Source organism: Phaseolus vulgaris, chromosome 7, assembly GCF_000499845.2.
Source record: "Phaseolus vulgaris cultivar G19833 chromosome 7, P. vulgaris v2.0, whole genome shotgun sequence".
Lineage (NCBI taxonomy): Eukaryota > Viridiplantae > Streptophyta > Magnoliopsida > Fabales > Fabaceae > Phaseolus > Phaseolus vulgaris.
The window spans coordinates 9756514-9777949 of NC_023753.2; the positions used below are offsets into that span (position 1 = coordinate 9756514).

The window sequence follows — 21436 nt, forward strand, 5'->3', positions numbered from 1 at the left end:
AAGCAATGAACTTTATAAATTCAAAACGATAAGTTCCAAAAGGGATTACATTAAGAATGCAAACATCAATACATTGATCAGATATCATGACATTCCAAAACAAATTCACATCTCGATAAGCAAACCGAGAGCTACAAACAAAAATGAGAGCTCATATCCATCTAGCTCATGACATTAATATCTTCAGCATCTTCTTCAGGAATCTCGTTAACAGAAATTAATTCACCATTGTAAAAATCCTTCTTAACATCAAAGTTGCCCTCATCAATAGGTATCTTATAAAAATACTTCGCTTGTTGTAGAGCTTTATCAAAGCCTAATTTATGTTGTTCCAAAATAAAGCTTTCGGCTTCAAAAACATCCACCTTCAATTGTTTTATCTCCTCCTCCATAACTTTGATGGTGTTTGTGTTAGATTCCTTCACAAAAGATAATTCCAAAACTTTTTCATCTATGATGTGATTCCACTAGCACAATTTGAATGATTCTTGACATTCTTAGGAATCATCTTGAGTTGGATATGAGATAGGCACTTTAATATAGAATTGGATCAATGTTCTATAATCAAGAACTCACCAAAACTAGTACCAAAACCCAAACTCATAAGGAAGTTCCATGTATTGTCAAATTGAACCGATTAAAATGGAAGAAAAGGCAAATGCACCGAACAAAATGTATTAGAACTGAAATGTACCGAACATATAAGCTAGAAAATGAAAAGGAAGCAAAGATGAATCGGTAGAAACAAATTGAACGAAGCAAAACAGCAAAGAAATGAAAAGTGCCGAACAAAAAAAGCTAAGAAGCAAGCTAAGACATGAATATAACAAGAGAAGGAAGGAAGGAGAAGAGAAAGCTCATGAAGATGGAGGAATGGTTGGATGATCACGCCACTTAGAGGATGGTGACTCCAAGATGAGTGTGCAAGCCGCCACTTGAGGTAACCATGGAACTCTCAAGATAAGACTAGTGAAGAAGGCACAAAGCTCTCCAATGCTCTCTCAAAAATTGAGTATAGTTTCTCTAATCAAAATTCAAATCTCAAAAATACAAAGACAACACCTTAATTTATAGCCTAGAGGTGCTGAAATGCAAAGCTAATTAAATTCAAAATTCCCCCCAAATACAAATGAAAGTGGCGCCAACTATAGTCATGAGGAAGGTGTGACTTCCTCTCTTACTTTGGCACCTCCCTATTATGTCTACACCACCCTACTAAGTTCACACCCCCTAAGCTTCCTATTATTTTCCTAAACTAAAGACCTAAAGATGCTTTTACAAAAGAGGTGTCTTATATTTCCCTCTAAGCACCTTTCTAAACAATATTCTTTATTATTTAAAACTTGGCCTTGCCCTTCATGGGATGGACTTGGGCTCTTTGGGCTTTGGCCTTCTTGGGCTTGGGCTTGGGCTTTGGGCTTGGGCCTCATATTTATTTTATGTCTTCTTTTAATTTTGAGAAGACTAGAAGGAAGAACTTTATATGTGAAGGCGAATGACCTCTTCCTTCATCAATAAAAGCCTCCTTTACTTGATTCTCATCAATCTAGAAGTTGATTTTCGTTACGAAGTCGAACGATCTCTTCGCCAGTCTTCAAGTTCTCGGTTTTTAAATTAGAAATTTGCTTTCCAAGATTTTCTTTTTCTATCTCTTGCTGGTTTTTCTGCACTTTCATATCTTCTAGTTGCAAAGTTAAAGAGGCCATTCTCTCATTACTCTCGGCAAGTTCACTTTTTAACTTTTCAAACTTAGCAAGAGACACACAACTACCATTCTTTGCTTTCACCATCTTCCCAATCAAAAGAACTCGAAAGCTCGATGATAGAATCAGCCAATGAAGCAGCATCCGCGGCTTTCAACATGTTATAGGATGATTCAGTGAAAGAAGTTTGAACAAACTTGGCATATTTCGTTGAAACACCAAAAATAGATTCTGGAAGAGGTTCTGATGAACCACCTTCAGCATGACGATGGCGTCGAGAAGAGGAGTGTGATTTTTTGCTACTTCTAGCACGTTTCTTGGACTTTTTCGAAGGACCAGCAACATGATCATCTTTTGCAGGTTCAGTTGCTTCAATGCGAGAAAGAGGTTCCACAGTTTCTACCTCCACCACAGGATTGATCACATTCATACGCCGAGGAGTAACATCGCCCGCTTTGTTAAGCAGTTTTGTGAAATATGAACGACCTTTCGGATTTGTAGCCGCCATCAATGCTGAAAACCAATGAAAAATTTAGCAAAGTTAAAAATCTCATGCTATAAAACGAGAAAAAGCGAAACAATTACATACCAATGAGATATTCTCGCAGACTTTTTGAAGTATATAATTGTAGCAAAGCGCAAGTGGAAATCCGGTACGAGAGGTGACCAAAAACCTCAATAACATGACGATCCGCAACATCCATCGAGTGACAGGACCACGAATTAAACTTTAACGGATCTTGCGTCCAATACAAGGGAAATTTTGGAGTATCTCCATTAAAAAAACATATTCTCTTCCTTCTGGCTCTATTAGGATCTTGAAAAGACCTCCTTTAAAATCCTTATACGACGATGTAAAAGGTTTAAGAAAAAAAATATTAGGCTTACTAATAAGAGACAACCAACTTGGTCGTTTACTAGGCCGAGAGCTATAATAATACAAAAAAGATTTGGGGCTAGGAGAAAGTGACAATAATTTACACAAAATGCTAAAAGCTTGCATTGAAGCCCAACCATTAGGATGAAGCTGGGTAGGAGCAATATTAAGAAAATTAAGAACGCCCATTTGAAAATCATTCAAAGGCAATCGAATATGAAAGTCTCTAAAGAAACAAGCATAAAAATAAAAAAAATTCACTACTATCACCCTCTCGGCCATGGCAAACATTATCAACATCACCCACACGCCGAAAAGAAATTATATCATTCTCAACATCAGAATAATAAATCTGAGAATTGGAAAGGAAACCACGAATCTCACTAGCAGAGCGATACCGAGAGAAGAATTCTTGGACCTTAGCGTTAACCCAATTGTAACCTGGACGAAGTCTCTTCCCTAGCGCAATTTTTTCGAATCTTTCAGGAACGTCAAAAGTAGCAGCTCCATTCGAATCCTTCATACAAGAAAGAGTAGCAGAAGAAGATTTCGATTCAAGATTTTGTTCTTCTCGTACCGCCTGTCCAGTACATTCACCAGCCGTGCTTGAAAAACCACTCAGATCATCAGAACCAGAAGTAGAGCTTGAAATAGACATTTTACCTTTAAAAAACAAATGAAGCTCCAAACGTCGTAGCTCTCAAAAAGCAACAAAACCCATGTAAAACGATAATAATCTAAATGAGGTGCCTATTTATAAACTAAACAAACCCTAGATACTAAAAAGTCACAAACCCTTTAAAACCGTTCAAAAAATTAATCATCTAACGGTTAAAACAACATCTCTACGTCAAATCATTCAGTTTGAGCAAGCAAAGCGCGAGAAACAAAGCATTTAATATCAAATCATAACTAGAAATTATCATATTATATTCAGACATAAATATTTTTTCTTAAAAATTTAAGTAAAAATCTTTATGCCTCAGGGGCCAGTGTACTGTTAGGCTAAAACCGAGAGGTTAGACCGAGAACCAACGTCGAAATAACCAAAAGGTTATGCCAATAAATATATAAAAGAATTAAAATAAAACATATATATTATATTATAACAAGGCCCAAATTAGATAAAAAAAACCTGCATTAGGGGGTGCGCAAATAATAAAACGGTGCAAAAAGAAAGTCCAAAGGTAAAGTAAAAGCCCATTAGGAAATTGTATAAATAGGAGGTCAACATAAGAGGTAGGTAAGAGTGATTTCTGTCTGATGAACATAAAACCATTTCTGACTTTGACATCGGAGCGCCTTGCAGGTACACCCACCCATCTGAGTGGAGGAGAAGCCGAGAGCATCCAACCCGAGGAGAAGCCGAGAGCATCCAGTCCGAGAAGAAACCAATAACATCCAGCCCAAGGAATTGCCGAGAGAGTCCAGCCCAAAAAGAAACCAAGAGAGCCCAACCTGAGGAGTAACCTAGAGAAGCCCAAGATTGGAAGATCCGTGAAAGGAGTTAGTCTTGTCAACTTGTTCGAGTGTTCTTGGTCCTTGTTGTAAGAACAAAACTCAAAAGGGATAAGAGGGGCGGATTATGCTTGAAAGTGGATTATGAAAAGACGTATGACTCGGTCAGATATGATGTTGAGTTTGGGATTTTCAAGTAAATGGATTATGTGAATTAGAGGGTGCTTGGAAGCTGCATCGATTTTGTCTTGGTTAACAGTAGCCCTACGACGAAATTCAGACCCACGCGTCAATTAAGGCAATGAGACCCTATAGCTCTGTTCCTCTTCAATATTGTGGCTGAAAATTTGACTGGGCTAGTGAGACAAGCTCATAAGGTCAACTTGCTTCAAGGTGTGAAGGTTGGAAGGCATGAAGTAGATGTGTGCATGCTACAATTTGCTGATGATACTCTATTTCTGTGTGAAACTGCCTATGATAATGTTGTTGCTATAAAAGCAATCATGAGGTGTTATGAGTTGGCTTCTGGGTTTAAAATAAACTTTAGCAAATCAAAGATGGCAGACATAAATGTTGAAAGGAACTCTCTTGTCTGTTTTGCAAAGTCATTAAACTGCACACAAATGATGGTACCTTTTATGTATCTGGGCGGTAATCCTAGAAAGAAACAATTTTGGGAGCCAATGGTGAATAAAATTAGTAATAAACTTAGTTTTGGGAAGGGGAGATTTTTGTCTTTGGCAAGAAGAATTTGTCTAATTAAGTCGGTATTCATCGTGGTGCCCCTCTTATACTTGTCCTTCTTTAAAGCCCCGAAATCGATGTGTAAAAACATCATGCAAAGAAGACTCCTCTAGGGTTGGGGAAAAGATACCAAGTCCATCTCATGGGTGAGTTGGGAGAAAGTGTGCCAACCTAAGGAAGAAGGAGGATTGAGAATTAAAGATATCAAATTATTCAATGTTACTCTACTAGCCAAATGGAAATGGCGGTTCTTGACTAAAGAAAGAGGGAGGTAGAAAGAGATACTGATTTCTAAATATGGAAGGGAATAGTAACCAACTACCTTTGAAACGTCAGTCTTGGTGGTGAGGGAGAAGGAACAAGATGGGTTCGAGAAGCAATAGGTTGGAAAACGAGAGCTGGGGACAGAGCTAGTTTCTAGGAAGATAACTGGGTTGGAAACTATAAACTTAAAACTATGTTTCCAAGGTTGTATTCCTTATCTCTGGATAAGGAGAAAAAGATGGAAGAGGTAGGTGGGTGGCCAGAAGCAGTCTGGCATTAGAGGTTAAGGTGGAGGCGTGATATGTTTGAGTGGGAACACAACCAAGAAGAAGATCTACAGAGGCGCCTATCTCAAATCATCTTGTACAGGGAGACAAAGGGCGTACAGGTGTAAAAACATGATGTATCAGGTTCGTTCTCTGTAAAGTCAGCTTATGAGTGTTTAGCTAATCACATCTTGACGAAAAAGTCTGAATGCTTTAAGCAACTATGGAAAATTAAAGCACTACCCAATGTGATGGTTACTGCTTGGAGGGTTTTGTTGAACATGATTCCAACAAGAATGTGCTTAATTAGGAGAGGAGTGTTGCTTAAATCATATACTTGTGCTCTGTGCCAAAATGCGGGTGAACCATCTCAACATCTGTTTGTTAAATTTGTTATTGCTCAACAAGTCTGGTCTCCTTGCTACAAATGGATTGGCATTTTGTTTGTCCAACATCAGGATATGAGGTGTCACTTTGAGAATTTCCACTTATTACAGGTGAGTACCAAACAAAACCTGATTTGAAAAGGCCTATGGGCGGCTGTTGTGAGAAGTATTTGGGATCAAGAAAATGTGTTGTTTATAAGCAGGGGGTAATTGATTCATAAGAAATCTTTTATATGACACAACTTAAAACCTGGCTTTGGATGAAACATATGGCACAACACATCTACAGAGTCATCAAGGGATCTGTAGGAGTTGTAGGAGAGGGTCCTAGGAAGAGATCCCCACTGGAAATCATGCTAGAGTATGACAAAAACGTGTTTGTGCGGAGGAAAGTCTTAAAGTAGTTATGACAACTCGCAAAATGCTACACCTAGTTTTGCAGTGCTCTAGTGACTTAATGTTTAATCTGTTTTGGAAACAAATGAACTTGTATAAAAGTTAGAACATTCCTAAAATGCTCTCTTAATTTTATTTATTCTTCACTAATAAAAAAATAAATGTTTTTAGTCTTATTTTTTTTCCTATTCTTACATTTTTTTTCTTCTAGACCATTTTCATGCTTTTGGTTATTTGAACAACACTTTCATGAGTTGTAGTCATGTCTTTGTTTCTTTTCTGGTAGCCTTAGGATGATAGAATAAAACACTTTTTATAGTTATATATATTTTTTTCTTTAGGCAAGAATTTTCAACGGTTGATTAGACCACATTTATTTAAATATAATAATTATATTTATTATTGTTAAAAGAAATTCAACCCATATTCATAAATAAACATAAAAAGACAAATTTTATTATTATTATTATTATTATTAATCTTGATAATATTAATATAATTAATATTAATATTATTAATATTAGTGGTGTTGTTGGTATTAATAATTTTAATAATATTAATAGTATCGATAATATTAATAATATTAGTATATTATTGTTAATATTAATAGTATTAATATAATAATATTAATAATAATTATAATAATGATGATATTAATAATATAAATTATTATAATAAAAAGTATAGTGAGTGTAAACTTTATTTAGTGTAATGTTAAATTTTTTTAATCATTACTTGAATTACAATTTTTTTTATATTAATAATAATTATGATAACATAAATAATAATAATCGTTAGCAAATTACCTTCTCTAGTGCAGCCGGTTTGTTCTTAAGTGCATTTTTCTATTTTTTGTTTTCTGCTGCTATAGATAGCAGTATTTTGTAATTTTGCTAGTTTTTTTCCTACTAATAATATTAATTTTTTCATGTTTTGTAGTCTTGTTTTTCTTATATTTTGACGTCAATTTCTTCTACACGATTCTCATGTTTTTGGTTATTTTGAAGAATACGTTCATAGACTGCACACGGAACTGCATAAGGCGTCTTAAAGATACTTCAACATTAAATTTTGTATGTTCTCGAAACTTTCATATATTCTACTGAGTTTGGTTTTATCTGTCTGTTTTCTGTTGACTTAGCAAACAGCAAAAGAATAATTGAACGCCAAAAAAGAAAAAAAAAAAAGACTTGTTCTAATTAAGTAACTTTGTACTATTATGTGTATATACTAGTGGTTCTAATAATTAATAATAATCTTCAACAGGAAAATGACTTAAGCCTAAAACCAGAATAAGAAATTTGTGATGTCAACATATCGTGTTACGCTTCCAATTTGTGGACCCCACAACATGTTGCCTCGACATTTTAGATTGTCTTTTTTTCAAATTTTATAAGAAAAATTATTTTATTTTGGTGGAAAGTCAAAACATGCTCACTAATACATTGAACCAATTCTACTTAGACCAATTTTATTATCTTCGACGACGTTGCTTATTTCTCCTTCAATTTGAGTTTTTCTTTTACAAAAATGTTTTGTCTATAACGATAATTCATCTCATACTTAAAAAAAATTGTGTCAAATTGGTAATATTTAATATTAGTACAATTTTTTATTTATTTCATACACATGCTTTTCAAATGAATCACATATTCAATATCAAATAAACCAAAAAAATCATTAAATAACCATTAATTTAAAAACATAAAATAATTAGTCATTATATTAACTAAATTAAATATTATTTTATAAATTAAAAAATATTGGTATTTAAAATAATTTATATTATTAATAAAAAAATATAAAATAATTTTAAAATTAATAATATTAGCTTTTAACTACTAACTACTTTAAATCTTAAATTAATAATTAATTAAATAATAATTAATTTATAATTTAAAGTAGTTAATAACTAAAATTTTGGTAACTAATGTTATATATCAATTTAAACATTATTTTATAAACTTTTATTATTAATAGAAATTATTTTAAATACTAATAATATTTTTAATTTATAAAATAATATTTAATTTAGTTAATATAATAATTAATTATATTCGATCTAAATGACGTATGTTTTTCGAGTTTGATCAAAATCAAAACAAACAAAACATTGTTTTATTAAAGAAATGTCTCCATTAAAAAATGTAACTCTAGATGACTACCCTCTTTGTCCTATCCTATCATTCTTGGATTCCCTCCTTATTGAACCTATTTGTGACGAATTTTCTTGAACCATGCCCTAACCATGGACCACTCATCATTTAGGATCGAATAGGTAAAATACTAAAACTTACCCTAATTTCTGAGATTCTAGGTAAGAAACAATTTAAAAAGAATTTTAGAAATTGTTATCTTATTTCTGAATCCTTCTATCATCAAAATAGATAAAAAAAAAAAAAACAATTCAAATTCAAAGTAGAATGGAGAAATAAAATGACAAAACACAAAAGAAAAAAAATGATATCATTAATGCAAGATAATAAATAAGAAGACTTTTCGATACATGAAGACAAAATATAAAAGACAATGAAAAGTTAGGAAATATCTAGTTGTAAACAAGACAACAAGAAGGTCATGAACAATGGCTCGCACATGGGTTTAATGACCTTAATTTCTTGAACTAATCTTATTTGTTTAATGACATTTTGCAAGGAAAAACTCTAACAATGCATTTTATGGTGAAAATGGAATCCAATATAACACGTGGTATTATCTATTAGAGGAAATATATCGCAAGTGAGCTACATTTGTGAAGACTATCCCAATTCACTCAGAAATAAAAAAAAAAAAAAATTATTTGCCAAATGATAATTAGAAGCTAGAAAGGACATTGATCGAGCTTTTAACAATTACACAAGATTTGACGTGTGGTTTTAAAATAAGAACAATAAGGAATGCCATGTACGTGTGCATCATATTAATTATTTTGAAGATATTTATTGTCATAGATTTTTCTTTATTTTTAATTAAAAATAATAAAATATGGCGTTGTAGGGAATAATTTAGCGATAAAAATTTAATATAGTTTTCGTTATTTTATTTTGATTGGTCGTTTTTTCGTTGCGGTTAGATTGCGGCAGTGAAGTCACTACTAGTACTAATGAATGAGTAATCACAACTTTTCCTCGTTTTTTCAATTACTTTTCTGAATAAACAAACAATTTAATAAAGACTCTTCTTCCTCTTATCTTTTCTTGACCCATTGCTGTGTTGAACATGTCAAAAGTCTTCCTTTCTTTGAAAATGACGCTTCAACACGCTCTTCTCTTCTTGCATGCTTCAGTATATAATCACTACCACAACAAACTCCCAACCTTATCATCATAACAAAAATTTGGTTTTCAACCACACTCTTCTCTTTAAACACAGGAAAAATTGCAGAGATACTTATATATATATCAGTGCAGAGGCTAATACATGGGCAAAGAAGAAGTTCTACAGAGGAAGTTGGAGGCAACTCCTACATGGGTAGTTGCAGCTGTGTGCTTTGTGATGCTTGCTATTTCAATCATCATTGAACATGTTATTGAAGAACTTGGAAAGGTAATTAAGACTATACATGCTTCACAAAAAGTATGAGAAAAAAAGCAACTTCTGCATTATATCCCTGATCCATTGCTGTGTGATTTTGCTATTGCAGTGGTTAAAAAAGAAACACAAAAAGGCTCTTCATGAAGCGCTGGAAAAGATCAAAGGAGGTACTAATTATTAATTAATCCACTTCTTCCTTTTATATATTAAGTTAATTTCCAATATCCTCTTGGTGTGAGTCTGATATTGTTTGTTTTTGTGTTTAGAGCTTATGCTGCTGGGATTCCTATCCTTTCTCTTAGTGGTGTTTGAAGATCGAATTGTTTCTATCTGCATCCCAGAAAGTGTTGCATCCACTTGGAATCCTTGTGATCCCAGTTATGTGAGTAAAGGTGCAGAAGGATATGTTGAGAAATGCGCAAAAAAAGTAAGCACAATACACACAAACACACACATATATGTATACACCTTCCCTGATCTTTTTTTTTTTTTTAACTTTAATAGTAATGAACTGACTTTGACTGCATGAGAAAGAGGGACTAGATATTGTAAATTTCCAACAGAAAGTTTGATTTTGTTTTGGTGTTTTGCAGAAGGAAGGCACAGTTGCTTTTATGTCTAAATATGGGCTTCACCAGCTCCATATATTCGTCTTTGTGCTTGCTATTTTTCACATTCTACAGTGCATCATGACACTGACTTTGGGTAGAACTAAGGTACTCTCATCTTTTTTCCTACCACTTTCGTCTCTCATTTACTTTGCCTTGCCCCAGTGGCACTCACAAGATTCCAACACAAAAAGGACATTTTGTTTCGTACTCATAAAAAAATAATGTATATATAGTGTATAAAATTATAAAAATATAAGCTTATTTAAATTGAAAATAATAGAAGTAGGTAAAAGATGTTATTAGTCATCTCAAAACCAATTGTTTTTGCGTGTCTGAATGATTTTGGTTTTGTGGTATGCAGATATCAATATGGAGGAAGTGGGAAGACGAAACAAAGGGTCTTGAACATCAGTTCTCCCATGGTATAGTTAAAATCTGAAACTAAATATCTGAATGAATTAAAACCATTACAGTTTAAGTGTGAAAGGTACCAGGAAACACACGTTACATCATAAATAAATGTCTTCAAAATCTTAACTGCGTCGAGGTTGACTTATCTACCAAGTGGATAACAGGCTCTGTGAGTCTTGCCGACAAAGAAATTAAGGCATGGCAGTGAAAAACAATTTTTTTCCCAAGAACACTATTTGTTTTGAATTCTGATAGATTCCATTTTAATTAGTAAAATTGATTTTTTCAACTGTTGAACGTGATTGAAATAAATTTTAAATGAAAAAGTATGTCCCAATATAAAAATTGATTGCTAATGTAAACTGAAAAACCTTTTAAGATATATTAATTACTTTATCTTTTGTGACAGTTCTCTTGTTTAATGACCTGTCGAGCTCAAAAGATGTTCTTATTACTCTTTTCTTTTACATTAATTAGGTCATTAGGTCATGTTGATTTAATTTCTGAAGGGATTATGTATAAATTTTACATACAAAACATAAATACTTTCTTTATTTAGGGGTAAAAAATATCTTTAGAAGGATTAAAAATAGATTCAAAAACAAGAATTCCAAATAAATAATTTTTTAAATAAGTATTCTTTATCTTTGTTTCCTTAACTCATTTTCTTAAATGTGTCTGCTATGTGACAGAAAATGATTGATCACTAACTTTCATCAATATACTTAATAAGAAATGTTAGCCACGTTTCCTTGAAACTCTTTTTTGAGCTTATTCAAATGTGCATTGCAGATCCTGAGAGGTTCAGGTTTGCTAGGGATACAACGTTTGGACGAAGGCACTTGAACTCATGGAGTAAATCACCAACTTTATTATGGATAGTGAGTACACAAATATGATACATTCATACATCCATATACTGATAAATTTCTTACATTGTTGTTCCAAAAGGATGATGAAACTATGCCATTAGCTACATTCTGAATTTCAAGCACATGGTTTGTTATTTGTGACACAAATTTCATGAAACCTTTGTATTTTGCTCCAATCAGGTTAGCTTCTGCAGACAATTCTATGGATCACTTAATAAAGCTGACTATATGGCATTACGGCATGGATTCGTCGTGGTAAGTTTGTATTCACAAAATATGTTCTATAGTTTGATATTTTTTGGTCAAAAGAATATCATAGTTAAACTAAGTGATGTAATTTTAGGCACATTTGACTCCAGCAAGTGAGCCAAAATTTGACTTCCAGAACTATATCACCAGAACACTAGATGAGGATTTTGCAGTAGTGGTGGGCATAAGGTAAAAATATCATGTTATGCTTTGCTCTTCTTTCTGCCTCTAGGTTCTTACCTTACCAATTTAAGCTGAACCATGCTTTTTGGTACATGCAGTCCAACCATATGGTTCTTTGCAGTGGTAATTCTGCTCACAAATACTCACGGTAAGCCCTGTTCAAACATCAAAACCAATTTTAATATGACATATGAAGATAGGCATCATTGATGTTGCTAAAAAGTTGAATCAATATGGGTCTGATAGTGAATTATTTACACCATTTTCATGCACAATGTTTGTAGAATTCAATTGATACAAGGTTATACAGCTTCGTATTTTCTTACAGTGTTAAAATTGGAATGCTCTGGTGCACTTAAAACTTGACTATTTACTAGACTAGAAATGATATTAGATGCCCTTTATATTCTAGTTTGTTTTTGTTAATGATAATTTTTGTTCTATATGGACAGGGTGGTATTCTTATTTTTGGGTTCCATTTATCCCACTAATTGTAAGCAAAAAAACCACTCATTTTGCTTATGTTGTTGATCAACATTTTATTCAATTGAATTGGTTATAATAAGGTTAATGTGAATCATACAGATAATCTTGTTGGTGGGAACAAAGCTACAAATGATCATAACAGATATGGCACTAAAGATTCAAGATAGGGGGGAAGTGGTCAAGGGTGAACCAGTGGTTCAGCCAGGAGATGAATTGTTCTGGTTCAATAATCCTCGCCTCGTTCTCTTTCTGATTCATCTTGTTCTGTTCCTGGTAAATTTAATGATTTGTTTCCTATGATTAAACCAACTGTCAAAAATGAAATATTCCTATTCTTGAGTACTGAAAATAGTTGTGCTTGGTTCTGTGCTGCAGAATGCATTTCAATTGGCGTTTTTTACTTGGAGCACAGTAAGTATTTCATCTTGATCAACTTTCCTAAAATTTTTGCTTCATTGGATCATGTTACTTAGCTATACAACATTGAAAAAAGTTGCAGAATTGCGTAGACCATGCTTTCTTGTTGAATCTGTACCGTTAAAGAATTTGCTTACAATAAATAGAATGAAAATGTATCAATACTAGGAATCAAGATCAAGCTTTCCGGAAACTCAAATTGTTAGGAGAGAAAAACCTAAGAATAGTTTTAGTTAATGAATAAAACAAACCCAATAGCCTGAAAAAAGCTAAATTACCTTCATGTCAAGAGAATTGTGACTATTATGCAGCATTTAGCTTAAAAGGAGTAAACTTTTTCTAACTTTGCATAATTTCTTTGTTACAGTTAGACAATGGGTTCAAAATAAACTCCTGCTTTCACCGAACTACTGCAGATATTGTCATTAGACTTACAATGGGGTAAGTTCACTTCATTTTCCAAACTGCATGTAACATACCAAAACTTGAAAAATCATTAGTACATTTGACTTGTATTTTGGAGATAATTCAACACACTCTATTTTGTAGTAGTTCTATACTTGTGTGTGTGTGATCTAATAAGAAAGTGAAACTTTGCAGGGTTCTCACCCAAGTTCTATGCAGCTATGTGACTTTGCCTCTTTATGCTCTAGTCATACAGGTAAAATACAGGAACATTATATTAAATTGAGTCTTTCTGTATCAATATAATGAATAAATACCATAATAATGGTAGGCACTTATTTCATTTTGTTTTTTGGTGGCATAATATAGATGGGTTCTAGCATGAAACCCACCATTTTCAAAGATAACGTGGCATCAGCACTAAAGAGCTGGCATCACTCTGCTAAAAAGCATCTGAAACACAACAGGGATTCAACTTCTAACACACCATTCTCAAGCAGACCAGGAACCCCAACTCGTGGCATGTCTCCAGTGCACCTGCTTCACAAGCACCCTAGACACAGTGATAGTCCACTAGTTTCTCCAAGAGCATCCGATTATGAAAATGGGCAATGGGATGCTGAAGTGTCACATTCCCCAAGCCACCATGCAAGAGATATTGATCATGAAGAGACCATGCAGGTGCAGCCTCCAGCAGCAGCAGAATTGCCTCCTGCTGGACTCAATCCTGTTCGAACTCAACATGAAATCAACATTGCTTTATCTGAATTTTCATTTGGGAGGGGACGCAACCCTGGTAGAGCAGATGAGTATTAGAAACATTTCATTGTATTATAGCTTCTATACATATCCAACACATCTATGTTGTAAGTAAAAGGAAGCATTTTGCTTTTCAAGATTGAAATGAAAGTGAAGTAGTTTTCTTCGGACAACATCATTTGTTACATGATTACATCTCTGGTATAAGATGAGGTTTCACTTTCACCACGTCAGTATCAAATTCTTTTTTACTATCTCTCAGATGATTAATATTGTTGATCAAATTCAAAGAAATGTGTGAGGTGATCACTTATATTGCACACCTTCAATCACTTTCTGTTCACAATGCAAATTTAATCAATCTAACAATTGAATTTCAGTACTTTATTTTAATGATAATATATCTATCAAATTTAATATTTACACACTTTTAAATATAATATTATATGTTAAAATCAACTCATATGAAATTCAAATGGTTGAATTATTTAAATTAAATTTTGAAAAAGTTATTAAAAATGTAACTTGAATAATACATCTAGTGTAAATTGATCATATATATAAAAAAGTGTGTAAATACTATAAAAAAGTTTTCCAAAACAAAGTGATTGTGCAATTGTTGAAAGATGATTAGTTGTATTGAGTTTGTGGTAGGTTTTGGATAACAATCATATGTACCTAATCACCGACTAGTGTGATGTTATGACTTAGAATTATGTTTTTTGCATTTTTATTTTTGATGAAAAATATCTTTATTGTAATAATTATTATAGTGTGTAATTTTTGAAGAATGAGATTTAAGATGTTGATTGGTGGAAAGCATGAGGAAGTAAAAAGTAGAGAGTGATAAATAATTGTGAAATGGGAAAGATAATGAAAGAGTAGTTAGAAGCAAATAGCATAGCGTTAAGCACTTCCATCCATTTTTGTTCCTTACACACTTCGTTTTCCCGCAAAATTCTTTTCTTTCTCTTCGTTGATTCCTAAATCTCACCCGTTCATCGGATTGGGCCTCCGTCTTCATCTTCATCGCCACTCATGGAGGTCCGTTCCGACCCCGCCGCCGGCAACTCCTTCGACCACCGTCGACCGCCCGCGGTTCCGTCCAAGCAGCAGCTGCCGTCTCCTCACTCCGTCGATACCTCCGCCGTTTCTCAGAGGTGAGTGAAATTTGAAATCTTTCTTCTTTTCTGTTTGATTCGTTAATGGAATCTTTCGAAAATTTGAACCTCTTTCCTACTCCCATGTAGGAATAAAAGTGAAAAATGAAATTTTGTTTTCGAATTTCGCTTCTATTTTGCATTATCTGAATTTGGTTTCCTCATGGCAAGCGAATTTGAGTTTGGAAATTTTGATCCTAAATTCGATACCCGGTTAATTATTCAGTTTTTAGATGTTTCTTTTTAAATTTTGATATTGGGTTTTGGAATTCTATTTGATGGTTTTGTTTTAATGTAATTGCAGACTCCAGAAGGAATTAATGGCTCTCATGGTATGTCTCTTTTTACTTGAATTATGATTGTTGTTGTTATTATTATTATGGAACTTTTCTCTTGAAATCTCCAATATTTCTTTATACGTTTTTGTAGAATAAATTCTGATTTAGAAAGTTGAATTCTCAAGGAGCATCTAGAAAATCATGATCGTTTTCATTCTATTTTTGGTCCAGGTGACGGTTTAATGGAACAGTTTTATTTTATGAATCAAAGAAAGTATGGTGGTTTATTTTGAAGAATTGAACAATTTTATTTTGAGAAGCATGTTTTGTTAATTTATGTAATCTTTGGTAAATTGTGTAAAGTAATTCTGTTGGGATATGAGCTGATTTTTAAGAAACAAAGGTATAACATATGCTTTTCTTTTCCAGTTATTGTAATTTGTTTTTGCTCTCACAGCCACTAATACTATGAAATGTTGAAAATGACTTTTCCTGCAGATGAGTGGAGGAGATCTTGGAGTTTCGGCTTTCCCTGACGGTGAGAGTATTTTTACATGGATTGGTACAGTTGAAGGTGGAAAAGGAACTCTGTATGAGGGTTTATCTTATAAACTCTCCTTACGTTTTCCCCTGGACTACCCTTTTAAGCCCCCACAAGTGAAGTTTGAGACAATGTGTTTTCATCCAAATGTTGACCAGTTTGGCAACATTTGTCTGGACATCCTTCAGGTATTCATTATTTGTGTTTTGGTGGGTTTGGCTCTACCTTTAATATGGAGGCCAAGTATATATAGATGAAATTTTGATTTTTATTGCATCAATCTGCACCAAGTGTTCCATCATCAACTACATTCTCTTGGGGCTAATAAGTGTCCTACTTGTGTGTTTCTACAGGACAAGTGGTCTTCAGCTTATGACTGCAGAACTATTCTTCTGTCTATTCAAAGTTTATTGGAAGGTCTGGTCTTGATATCTTTTGAGTTTTGCATTCACCTTTGCATGCTTGTCTGAGCAATTTACTTTCTAATAACAGAGCCTAACTTGGAGAGTCCTCTAAACAGCTATGCTGCAGCACTTTGGAATGATAAGGAAGGTTTGGAAAAATAGTTTTTAAACAGCCAATGTTGTTTCTATTATAAACTTACAATGATTTACGCTGCCTACGTTTATTTGTATCGCTCCCCAGTTGTTTCATTTGATTTCCACTTCAATTGCTGTATGTATTCATAGACAAAGGTTGTTGTGTTTTTCTTAACTCAGAGTTCTGAAGATTTTTATAGAGTGCATATTTTAACTGGGGCTGTGCATGGAATATGCCTTGCAGATTTCCGGAGAATGGTTCAGAAACAGTATTTTGTTGGAGATGCTCTTGAAAGCTGATTGATACAATTCCAAAGCGAGATCAGTTAGTTTCCACATCATTGTTGCAAATGTTTGCCTGAAGAAAGAGTTTGCTCTTTATGAATGTCATTTTTTTTTGCTTTGATATTGTAACCTGAAACTACGAGACTTCTAAGTCATTTAAAAGTCTTTGAATAACATTCTGTATAAAAGTAGTAAAAGTTCTCACTGCAAAAAGGTCACATGATCCAAATGACTTCTTTGTGATATATTTTTCCTCGGATGTACAATTCTTACCACTGTATATTGATGTTACGTTATATCTACTTGAAGTTGATGCAGGGTTTCGTCTATTTGAATTCTTTATTTACCTGGACTGGACATAATAATTTTCTAAGTGCTTCAAAATTTATTTGATTGAAATAAATGTAAAGTTTATGACTTTCATTTGTTTATGAGTAAAAAGTTGACATACTACCTCAAGTGCATTGCTCCATGTAGTTAATTTAACTAAATGATTAAACATTTTCTGTACATGTGAGAAATACTTATTTAGTAGAAAATTTCATGTTCGATTTCTGCGGACAAGTAGTTAGACATGATGTATTCAATGTTATGGAAAAGATCTATTTAATAGAAAATTCTGATGTGTGAAAAATACGTTGGATTAGTGACAGTTATATTACTTATGAAATTAGTGTTTGATCGAATGTACCAGAAAATACTTATGACAAAAAAATGTTTACAGTGCACCTAAATTAAGAAATTTAATAAGGATTAAGGAGGAGTCATGTACCTTGGTCGGGAAAGTGACAGTTAATTAGGTACATGTCATGTCCAAAGCGACAGTTAATTAAGTTGATCTAAAACGTCTTTATTATGTTTTTGAAATTACCCTTTGAATAACAATTCTTCAAAATGATAAAACCGAGAGAACTAGATCTTTACATCCAAGATTTAGGTCACGAATCTAACATACAGTTGCACAATCAAGTTTGGATTCAATACACGGTTAGGTACATAGTACAGTTCAATTATATAACACAAGGAAAAGAAACCAGAATCAGTCTCATAAGGATCATGGTTTAAAGACAAAATGCACATTAAAATCTTTCTTGAAGACAGATAAAAACTTTCTCATTACTGTACCACCTTTGAAAAGTTCACTCATTACAGTTTCACATTGGCCGACCGTAAATAAATTTACAAAAAACTATGAAATTACACATTTTCTATAGCATCTGTCTGCAAAACCCCTGCACTTCGTGCACCAGCCAATCTCTCTGCAGTCAATCTCTCTTCCAGTGCTCGAGCACCTCTTTCTCTGCAAGAAAAGAGCACTTACAACGGTGAGTAGTTTTAAGCAATGTAATTGCTTCAACAATGGAAATTGGTATTAGTTTATCAAATAAAACCTAAATTAAAGAAGAAAAGAAAGCAAAAAGTCATTTGTCAACAACTTTTTCTAATTTCTTTTAGCATAATCATTTACCACCGAGCAATTCATTGTAGTCTTTTTATTGTCTATTTATGCAAATGATGCGTCATGCATTGCTTCACTGTAATAATTTCTAATATGTAATGCAGGGTGAGTTAAAACTAAAGCAAAGTAATGTGAAGTTACCGTCTCCTAGATGCCTCAATGGGGTCAGAACCTGGCAAAGGTTCACCTCCGAGAGTGTAACCTTGAGCATCATTAGAAGCATCTGATCTTCCCCAACAGAGCATTCGATGAAAGATTGATGCAATAGGGTCTATAACTGGTCTGAAAACAGCAAAAATAAAAAAATTGTTTAAAGAGATTACAAGAGGTTGTAAAGCATCATAAAATATTGCAGGCAAAACTAAAACCACAACTTACCTAAAAACATCTGGAAAAAATGTAGAAAATGCAAAATCCTCACTTGGGTCACCTTTGAGTTTCGTTTCTGGGTTTCTCTGCCAGTATCTGAGGTAAATCCAGCTCATATATGTACCAAATATTACAGTTGGAAGATATGATGTTGCCTCTAGTGTCCAGAAGCTCGTAGCAATAGAACACAATAAAGCGATAGATGGTAACCACTGAACAGAAATGGAAGTGGTGTCAGTGCCATATTAAGAGGATCACCACAAACCCATTGTCACTGAAAAGTAATGAATTAAAATTAATGGAAAAAAAATTAGAACATCAAACCTTCACTTTTATCTTAAGGAAAGGAAGCTCTAGATCTGGTATAATTTGCTTGATGCCAACCAAGAAGCCAGATATAACTCCATGAAATCCAGAGAGTGGTATATAACTAAAACAATGCAAGATCATAAAGATCAGAAAAATTGGACCAAAGATCAAATGGCACATATGATGTGTACTAAATTTGAACAAATGATAGCATATAACAAAATGACGTGAAGGACCTAAAAAATGTTGAAGTTCAAATATTCAATACTTTTAATGTTCAGCTTACTAAATACCCAACCATGAATATTTTCTTATTAAAAAGAGTAACCAATTAATCTCCAATAGAAGTGTATTTTTGTCATTTACCGACCTGTATGATAGTTTTTTCAGTTTATGTTCGAGATTGGAAGAATGTTTACTGCTAAGTTATTTAATGACCTGTATAGTAATCTTAATACTAACGTAGTACTAATCACATGATCTCTAGGCTATATATGTCATCGAAAATCTAGAATCTCTAGGTTTACTTCTTCTACAATCAAGGGGGTTTGTGATTCATTAATGCATGCTAATTAAGGATGAGAGCCATTGTTGACTATTTTTTAATACGACCAAATTAATATAACAATTAAAAGAATCAATCAGGGATTGCATACCATTGCTTAAGAGAAACTTAATCGTAACCTCAAGAGAAAAAACCAACTATAAATAGGAGAGACAACAAGAAAGGACTAATGCTCAATGCTCTAGCACATTAGTCTCCTAAGCTTTTGGTTAGAACAAGAAGAACGGAGAGTCCAAGTGCAGTGCAATGCGAAATAGGAAAATCAAATGAACAGATCCAAAATAAGTTAGAGAACAACATCAGCAACTTACAGGTAATGTTCCAGCCTTGTAGTGTAGTACAAAGCAATAGCAGTGATGAAAATGCAGAGAGAAGTTAGAAAGTTAACTAGAAAGATGAACTTTATAAATTCCCTGGGACCCCATACTGGTTCAAGCAGCTTTCCAATGAAGAGAAGACCAATTGTGCTGATCACTACCTATACAAAGTAACACAAATCTTAATTGTAAAATTTTGGTTAAAGCAAGAGAAACATAATTTGATGGAAGTGTATATATTTAACATACCCCATAGACAGATTGTTCAAGGTAACCGGCTGTAACGAGGTTCCAGGCAAATGGGATAGTCCTGCAAAAGAAACCAATAGGAAAATAAGCTTTAAGCCAATTAAATGCATTTTTAGATTAAAGTATCCAAATCTAAATTTGCAAACTGGGAGTCTTACTTCTACAAAATTGAGTTTCAGGAAAAAAAGTTAATGTGCAAACGTGCTTTTGAGAGTAACCAAACATGTCATGGAACTGAGTTTAGAGCAGCTCTGATGGAAAACCAAACATAGTCTAAACTTGTATTTGATATGAACTGCAGTCTTAGACATGATGACATTGCAAATAATGAGCATCGTTTGAGAGCTCAAAAGTACTTTTATTTTTATTTCCAAAACAATAATTTCGTCCTCCTTCATTTTGTACATCGGAATTTGGAAAATGTTCATTAAAACTCAAAAAAAGCACTTCTCTAACATAGCCAACAAGAAATGAAACGTGTAGTGGTGAAATGACAAGATAGTGTTAATAGATAGATAGAAATATACCTGGCGGGAATGAGCGCGAGGTAGGTGATAGCGGAAGGGAAGAGGTGAACGACAATGTGAAGAGCAATGAGCACGACCGAGAGACCCTTGCAGAGGCGCGTGAACCCAGATGCACCCAACAACCTCGTACCCTGTAACTCATTCGTTGCAATGGTTTGTTTAAACAGTACATTCTCAATTGTTTTAACAAAAAAACAGAAACAAAGAAAGACAGAGAAAGAGAGAGAGATACCTGCGACTGCGACGGTGGTGGCGTGCTCATGGAGGCCAGATCCTGGATTTGAATCTGAAGAAGTGGAAGAAGAAGAGAAGATTCGGTTCCATTCACTTCACTGCAACTACGGTGCTATATAGTTGACGTAATTGTAAAAAAGTAGTAAGTAAAAATCTGGTAATAATTAGTTACTTTCTGAGTTGTTGGATTGGATAGTGTGAAACTCAATTCCTCAAATCCTTTACTTTCTTTTCCTTCTCTTTCCTTACATTTCATCTTCACTCACTCTTCTGCAATGCAATGCGTTTGGACAAATCAGGGATTTGTCTCGTGTGCCTAAAATTTGATTTCTATTCATGATTTCATAATGTGAGTTTGAAGATTGCAAATGAAATTTTACGTAAAATTAATTGTTTGGTAAATTTAGGGTGGAATTTGTTTTACTCTTAAATCATTTTAGAAGAAAAAAAAACAAATTTATCTTTTTAAGACGACTTTGCTAGAAATTTCACAGCATCAGTGTCTATCCATAAAATACTAAAATTAATTTTATTATTCCCAATAAATGTGTTATATATCTTTTATGAAAATAATTTTTAGTCC

The 21436-nt window shown here is 33.5% G+C and overlaps 3 protein-coding genes across 3 annotated transcripts; 2 read left to right on the forward strand and 1 right to left on the reverse strand.

Moving 5' to 3' along the window:
- Window positions 1-9159: 9159 nt before the first annotated feature.
- On the forward strand, window positions 9160-14194 carry LOC137827884 (MLO-like protein 6). Its single transcript, XM_068634243.1, has 15 exons — window positions 9160-9640; window positions 9738-9795; window positions 9895-10055; window positions 10222-10344; window positions 10601-10661; window positions 11443-11531; window positions 11703-11777; window positions 11866-11960; window positions 12053-12102; window positions 12407-12447; window positions 12540-12713; window positions 12816-12851; window positions 13225-13298; window positions 13458-13518; window positions 13632-14194. Exons 1-15 carry the CDS (start codon window positions 9515-9517, stop codon window positions 14076-14078), a joined length of 1671 nt encoding a protein of 556 aa, XP_068490344.1. The 5' UTR covers window positions 9160-9514; the 3' UTR covers window positions 14079-14194.
- A 413-nt stretch (window positions 14195-14607) lies between these two features.
- On the forward strand, window positions 14608-17153 carry LOC137827885 (uncharacterized). The gene is made up of 6 exons (XM_068634244.1): window positions 14608-15181; window positions 15486-15513; window positions 15958-16188; window positions 16354-16417; window positions 16493-16552; window positions 16784-17153. The coding sequence occupies exons 1-6, from the start codon at window positions 15060-15062 to the stop codon at window positions 16837-16839; spliced, it is 561 nt and encodes a 186-aa protein (XP_068490345.1). The 5' UTR covers window positions 14608-15059; the 3' UTR covers window positions 16840-17153.
- Window positions 17154-17756: 603 nt separating this feature from the next.
- Window positions 17757-21191, reverse strand: LOC137827886 (rhomboid-like protein 19). The gene is made up of 8 exons (XM_068634245.1): window positions 20852-21191; window positions 20620-20750; window positions 20093-20153; window positions 19838-20004; window positions 18977-19082; window positions 18662-18864; window positions 18425-18565; window positions 17757-18124 (listed from the first exon to the last, which is right to left on the reverse strand). The coding sequence occupies exons 1-8, from the start codon at window positions 20879-20881 to the stop codon at window positions 18022-18024; spliced, it is 942 nt and encodes a 313-aa protein (XP_068490346.1). The 5' UTR covers window positions 20882-21191; the 3' UTR covers window positions 17757-18021.
- Between the last annotated feature and the right edge of the window lie 245 nt (window positions 21192-21436).